Source organism: Aedes albopictus, chromosome 3, assembly GCF_035046485.1.
Source record: "Aedes albopictus strain Foshan chromosome 3, AalbF5, whole genome shotgun sequence".
In the NCBI taxonomy this organism is placed as follows: Eukaryota; Metazoa; Arthropoda; class Insecta; order Diptera; family Culicidae; genus Aedes; species Aedes albopictus.
In genome coordinates this window covers 360103104-360110183 of record NC_085138.1, presented here as the reverse complement: position 1 = coordinate 360110183, position 7080 = coordinate 360103104, and the positions used below count along the sequence as shown (strand labels likewise).

The following is a 7080-nucleotide window of genomic DNA, read 5'->3' as shown; positions in this document are numbered from 1 at the left end:
AAATTCGATTCCAGCACTTACAATTTTTAGGATTAAACACTAGCTAATATAGGTATAGATGAATTCACGCTTATTAGGAATTTAGATTAGAGGCTGTAAATTTAAGATTAATTATAATCTCACAACGTAATATAATCAATTTCACAAAGTAATATAATCACCGTAAAGAATAATTTGCTGATTCACGACCTTGCAACAGCTGTTTACTTTTTGATTGACGTTTCCACATCATGCAGACTAGAGTCGATTGCAGGACCGTCGTTGTCAGTGTTGCCATAACATACCCCCGCCCGTAAACCTTGGTGAGGGTTTAGAACTTCAGTTGAACCGACGGCAGGTTTACTATTCTCTTTGACGTCTAATACAGCCAGCTTCACTGCTGATCTACGCACAATTCCCGACGATGTCCGTACTAGCGCTTGCCGTACTCTGCCGTCTCGCCCGGGGTAGATCTCTTCAACCAGTCCTCGAACCCATTGATTCCTCGTCTTTCCGTCAATCAGCAGTACTAAATCGCCTACTTGCAAGTCCTTCACATCCTCAAACCATTTGCATCTACGAGTAATCATTGGTAGATACTCTTTGAGCCACCTACGCCAAAATTCATCTGCAATGCATCTTGCCATGTTCCAACTTTTTCTAAGGTTCACGTGATCATCCAGTGGGCCGTTGGGAAGAAATTTTGCTCCAGATGAGTTGCCCAGCAGAAAATGATTAGGCGTCAATGCTTCCTGATCGGCTGACTCAAGTGGTATATAAGTGAGCGGCCTCGAGTTTATCATCCCTTCTGCTTCAATGAGTATAGTTTCCAACACTTCATCGTCAGGCTTGCGTGAACTCTCCAGAACAGCTCCGATAGCTACTTTCACTGAACGAACAAGTCTCTCCCACGCACCCCCCATGTGGGGAGTCGAAGGGGGTATAAACTTCCATGAGCATTGAGAGGTAGTGAACTTTTCGACCAAAGCTCGGTTGTGCGCTTCTAGTTCGTTACTAGTACCTTGAAAGCACGTGGCATTATCGGACCAGAACTCTCTTGGATGTCCGCGACGAGCCACAAATCGTTGAACAGCCATGATGCATGAAATAGTGCTTAGTGAATGTACTACTTCCATGTGTACCGCTCTGACGGTAAGGCAGGTGAAGAGCGCCACCCAGCGCTTCACGTTGCTCCTGCCCAACTTTACCAAGATTGGACCGAAATAGTCCACACCCGTATACGTGAAGGGTTGAATGAAAGCCGTCAAACGCATTTCAGGAAGCGATGCCATGACCGGCGGCCTTGGGTTAGCTTTCGCAATGCGGCAAAGCGCGCAAGCTCGTTGAACCTTGTCCAGTAGCCGACGAAGTGTGGGTATTTCGTAACGTTGGCGGATCTCATTGAACACGGTTTCACGATTGGCGTGTCGTAAACGCCGATGATAACAATCAACAATTAGAAAGGTAATCGTGTGTCGTTTTGGGAGTATTATGGGAAACTTAGCATCGAAAGAAGCATACGGTGCGGCGCCGATTCGTCCCCGACTACGCAGAACTCCCGAATCGTCCAGGAATGGATACTTCTTATAGATGGTACTGGACTTGCTTACAGTAGGATGCCGCATCTCTGGTGGACCCTGCGTTTTACTAAGGGTAGAAATTTCCTCTGCATAACATTCGTTTTGAGCCATCTTGAGCAGGGCTTCTTCGGCGTTGTGAAGTTCATCGCAGGTGATTGGACCGAGTTCCAGATTCTCGCCGTTTCTACGCCTTCGGAGGTTATCGATCCAACGAAACACGTAGGCAGATACACGTAGCAGTTTGCACCACTTGTTGATTTTGTCAAGCAAAAAACTTGATGAGAAGTGAGCTAAGTTGCAGTGAGCAGGACGAAGTTCCACTTCTGTTGAGGTGGTTTCTTTTTGCTTGGGCCAGTGTGATTCGGGTTCAAATAGAAAGGACGGTCCGTGAAACCATGGACCGACGGTCATTGCTTGTGGATCACTGTTCCATTTGGTGGCCAGGTCCGCAACGTTCATTTTTGATGGAACCCAGTGCCATTCTGACTGTTGCGTGGACGACAAAATCTCTCCCACTCGAACAGCGACGAATTTGTGGTAACGGCGATGATCAGTAGCACGAATCCATGCCAGGACGGTGTTTGCATCGGTCCAACAAAAGCGTTGGCTTACTGGATACGTGTGTTGATTTTGAATTGTTTCTAACAGACGGGTACCAAGAACAGCTGCCTTAAGTTCAAGCCTTGGTATCGATAAAGCCTTCAGTGGAGCCACCTTGGTTTTGGCACCGACAAGCGCCACTTGCGTGTCTTGTTCGGTCTGCAGCCGGAAGTATACAACCGCTGCATATGCTGAATCGCTAGCATCTACAAACAAATGAATTTGTAGACGGATGAAACTAGGTGGATGGTTAGAGGGGAAGTAGCATCGTGGTATGCGGAGCCGATCCAGTTGCTTTAACGAGTCTGCCCACTGTCGCCAGCGCATATTCGTGTCTTGGGGAATTTGTTGGTCCCAATCAGTTCCTTTCGCCCAAAGCTCTTGAATTAGGACTTTTCCATGAACCAGGAGGTAGGAGATGAGCCCGAGTGGATCGAACAAACTCATCACTACCCTGGCAACTTCTCGCTTTGAAGGAACGTGATCAGTGTGCAGGATTTTAAGGATGTCTTCTCGGGCGCCGAAAGTATAGATGAAAATGTCCGAATCTGGAACCCACTTCATTCCCAAAACCGATTCAATCTTACCTGCTCGCTCAAGATCTAGGTCCTTCATTTCGGTCTGCAACTCCTCCCCAATACCTTGCAAGACCTCTGGTACGTTGGACAGAAATCGACGGAGGGTGAATCCGCCTTTAGCGTGTACCAATTTCACTTCGTTTACAACACTTACTGCCTCCGAAATCGACTTGAAACTATCTAAATAGTCGTCAACGTAGTGCCTTTTTACAATGGCCTCCGCTGCTCGAGGGTATTCTGCGGCGTTCTCTTCTGCGTTGAGGTTCTTCACGTATTGTGCCGACGCCGGGGAGCAGGTTGAACCGAAGGTTGCTACGTCCATCACGTAGATCTTAGGGATGTCCATCGTATTCTCTCGGTACAGGAAACGTTGAGACTGGCAATCTGGACTGCGAATCTTAATCTGGTGAAACATTTCCATTATGTCACCGGTCACCGCCACTGGATATTGTCGAAATTGGTACAAAACCTTTGGGAGAGGAGTCAGCAGATCTGGACCTTTGAGAAGTTGGGAATTGAAAGAGGTGTTTCCAACTTTTGCGGCTGCGTCCCAGATCAGCCGTACTTTGCCTGGTTTTCTAGGATTGGTAACAACACCCAGTGGTAGATACCATACGTGGCTTGATTCCACCGACGTTAGTTCTGTCAGACTAGCCCGGTGAGTATAACCTTTGCGCTCATAATCCGCTATTTGATCTCGAACAGACTCCTGCAAACTGGGATCACGTTTGAGCCGACGTTCTAGCGATTCTAAACGTCGCAAGGCCATGGGGTAACTGTCTGGAAAGTTCGGTTTACCGGTCCTCCATAGTAGACCAGTTTCGAAGTTCGTGCCTGATAGCGTACGTTGAGTGGTCTCTTTCAGCAGCAGACCAGCGCGTTTCTCGTCCTCCGATTCGATAAGATTGCTTTGGTCGATGACACCAACATTGTCCAAGGTGAAATAGTCGCGCAGAAGGTCATTGATTTCTTGGTCTGAATCAGATGATGCTTTCACATGAAACCCCACGACCGACGAATGAGCTGCTTGATTCGGAACACAACCGTATACGCTCCATCCTAACCGGCATTTTGCGCCGATAGGGTCCAGCGGCCCACCTTCTCGTAGCTTCAGTGGGACGGCCAACCTGAGATTATCGAGTCCAATGAGTATTTTTGGCTGAATTAACTCGTAGTCTTCGATTGGCAATCCACGTAGGTGCGGGAAACGACGTGCAAGATCCTTATATTCCATGGTTTGGGTTGGCAGGACCAAACGGTCCACGGTGCGAGCATGGGTAATAGTATAGCGAGAATTAACGCGTTTGCCGGATATATCGAATTGTACAATCTGTGATTTTGCTTCGACCCGAGTTACATCGCCTGTCCACTTCAGTGTCAACGGTTCTACCGTACCACTAACACCCAGTCGCTTCGCTACTGAGTCTTCAAGCAGAGTGTACGACGAGCCCTCATCTATAAAGGCGTAGATCGTCTGGGAAGAATTACGGCCATATAATACCACTGGAACGATGCGAAAAAGTGGCCATTCAAATCCACCGGATGTGACGTGACTGGGCGAGATATTCACGTTTTCCAATGGTGTAGTAGAATGAAGAAGCGTATGATGCCTTTGACGACATCCCTCCACTGCACATCCGCTCCAAGACCGACATGGCCATTTACCGTGGCTGTTTAGACACGTTCGGCAGAGCCCTTTCTTTTGCACTAACTCCCAACGCTCGTCAACGCTTGCTCCGTTGAACTGCTGACATTCGGCGACCCTGTGCCCTGCTCGACCACAAGCAAGACATGGCTTCTCGTATTTGAAGCGTGGGGTGGTATTGTCATCCTGAATGAGGTGTTGATCGTCTGTCGAGTGAGCTTGAAGTATTCCGGTGTTTCCAGTCTTTTGTTTTCCGCTCCGCGAGTCCGTTGCAGTGGCATGTTTCTGGCTCGAGTAAGCCCCCGGAAGTGTGAAAGATACTTCACTAGCCGCCGTCACCAACCCCGACATGAATTCCCCGAAAGTCTCCAGCGTAGCAGTTTGATATTTATTTTTGAAAACAGCCCAATCTAAACGAAGTGATCCGGGTAGTTTTTCCACCAGCTCCTGCATGAGCATCGGGTTCATTAGGTGGGTGTATTGGTTTGCTGCTTTTAAATGGTCTACCAGATTCTGCACTGCCAGACCAAAGTGCATCAGCGTTTCTAGGCGGTCGTGTCTAGGTGGTGGAATGTGATGAATTTTGTTCAACATCGACCTAATGAGCAACTCCGGTCTGCCGAAAAGGGTACGCAGGGTTTGTATTACGTGTGGCACACTAGCCGGCAGGAGTAGACGGCTCTTCACTGACTCTAGAGCATTTCCTTTGAGCGATCGTTGGAGTCGGACAAGGTTCTCAGCATCCGAGTATCCGCAGGTGGTCGTTGATTGTTCATAGTTACTTATGAAGACCGGCCAATCCTCTGGGTTTCCGTCGAAGTTTGGAAGATCCTTTCCAAGAACCTGCCTCGCCGCGATCTGCTCCTGAGATAGCATACGACCTGAGTGTGTAGGTATGGGTGCGGGTGACGGTAACGGTATAGCAGGATTCCGTGTTTCAGGTAGAGGCGGTTGCGTGTTTGCGAGATTCCGTGCCACAGACTGTCGCGTCTGATTAAGTACTTCCAACGGGTCTTCGGGAATCCGGTTGATGTTGGGACCAATAACTTCTCCAACATTATTCCCCTCAGATCTTCCAGTACCTTGTTCATTCAGCCAATTACGAACTTTTTGGCCGGAGCTCACAATCGATCCACTTCTGCTGCTCGCTTCGGCCATTTGTCTGATGATCTCTTGACGCTTTTCGAATGACTCTCTCCTTACTTGCTGTTGTTTCCGTTTTGCTTCTAGTTCGTCCTGCAACTTACGCTCACGGATCTGTTTGGACTCCTCTGCGAGCCTTTTCTTCTCCTCCAACTGACGTTCTTCTTCTTCCAGAAGGCGTTTTTTAATCTCTTCTTGTTCCTTCAGTTCCTGTTCCTCCAAGACTTGTTGTTCTTCGACGAGCTTCAGCTGTTCCGCTAGCATTGCCACCCGCACGCTTGACGTCACGCTGCCGGTTGGGTCGAGAATTTTCTTTCCTTTTTTCGAGCCGCCCTTGGAACTCGCCTTTGAACCTGCCTTCATTCCTTTGGAGCGTGATTCGACGAAGGGGACGTTGAGATGGTCGTCGTTGGAAACCCCTGGTAGTGCACATCGCTCACAGATGTACGTGGCATCAGCCCGGCGAATCTGTTCGTCGACACCGGCGCATCCGAAATGCTCCCAGAGTTTGCAGGATTTGCACTGCACCATCTCACTCTCTGCTGAGTCCCTCCGTGAACAGGACTGGCAGTTTCTAGGGGATTTCTCACGATCTGACATTACTATCGATACCCGAACAAATTTCTAAAAGATATGTTGGGTTATGTCACCAACTCCAAATAGCAACACTGTGTGGTTTGAGTGTGAATGCTTTTAGCTGAAATGGGAGTTTATTTTAGAGCGAGTTTTTACAATTTCTACTTACTACATACAAATTTGGTGTACTTATTAGGATAGTGGAGAGCGATCGTTTTCCCACTAGGCTGGCTATTGGTGTTTTCTAGTTTCTATAAATTTTTCAATTCATTAGCATGTAACATAGGCAAAATTCGATTCCAGCACTTACAATTTTTAGGATTAAACACTAGCTAATATAGGTATAGATGAATTCACGCTTATTAGGAATTTAGATTAGAGGCTGTAAATTTAAGATTAATTATAATCTCACAACGTAATATAATCAATTTCACAAAGTAATATAATCACCGTAAAGAATAATTTGCTGATTCACGACCTTGCAACAGCTGTTTACTTTTTGATTGACGTTTCCACATCATGCAGACTAGAGTCGATTGCAGGACCGTCGTTGTCAGTGTTGCCATAACATACGTAATAAGTTGGATTTTTCAAAACGGCATCATATTCTCCAATGTTTTTGGTTATTTGCTTCTCTGGCACCAATGCTGTAGGAGTTGAGCAAAAATCACTAAAATTGGTGAAAGCCAAATGTGCAGAGCTTGGAAGATTCATTCAAAAATGAACGAATTGCTAGTTTTCACGCTGCTTTGAATCACATTTTTCGTTCGCTCTCCTGGACTGCACACCATCGCACATCGCTTGCCTCACGAAGCACGGCAGAAGCAACTAAACAACACTCAAGTCCACCGGTGGGTGCGAATGCCTCATGCTGAAGTATATTCACGACCAACCGCGGCGATGAATGTTTATCACTCGTCGGGGCTGGCCGAAGCGAGGAATGCCAGTTCCACTCTCCTTTGCTTGTTGCGAAATGAAC

General features: G+C 47.4%; 1 protein-coding gene across 1 annotated transcript; it reads right to left on the bottom strand.

The window, feature by feature from the left end:
• Positions 1–203: 203 nt before the first annotated feature.
• On the bottom strand, positions 204–6665 carry LOC134289486 (uncharacterized). The gene is made up of 2 exons (XM_062855360.1): positions 6278–6665; positions 204–6222 (listed from the first exon to the last, which is right to left on the bottom strand). The coding sequence occupies exon 2, from the start codon at positions 6123–6125 to the stop codon at positions 204–206; it is 5922 nt and encodes a 1973-aa protein (XP_062711344.1). The 5' UTR covers positions 6126–6222; positions 6278–6665.
• Between the last annotated feature and the right edge of the window lie 415 nt (positions 6666–7080).

What these genes read in the sequence shown, in the direction of transcription:
- LOC134289486 (XM_062855360.1), bottom strand. Translation starts at nt 6,125, where the DNA reads ATGTCAGATCGTGAGAAATCCCCTAGAAACTGCCAGTCCTGTTCACGG.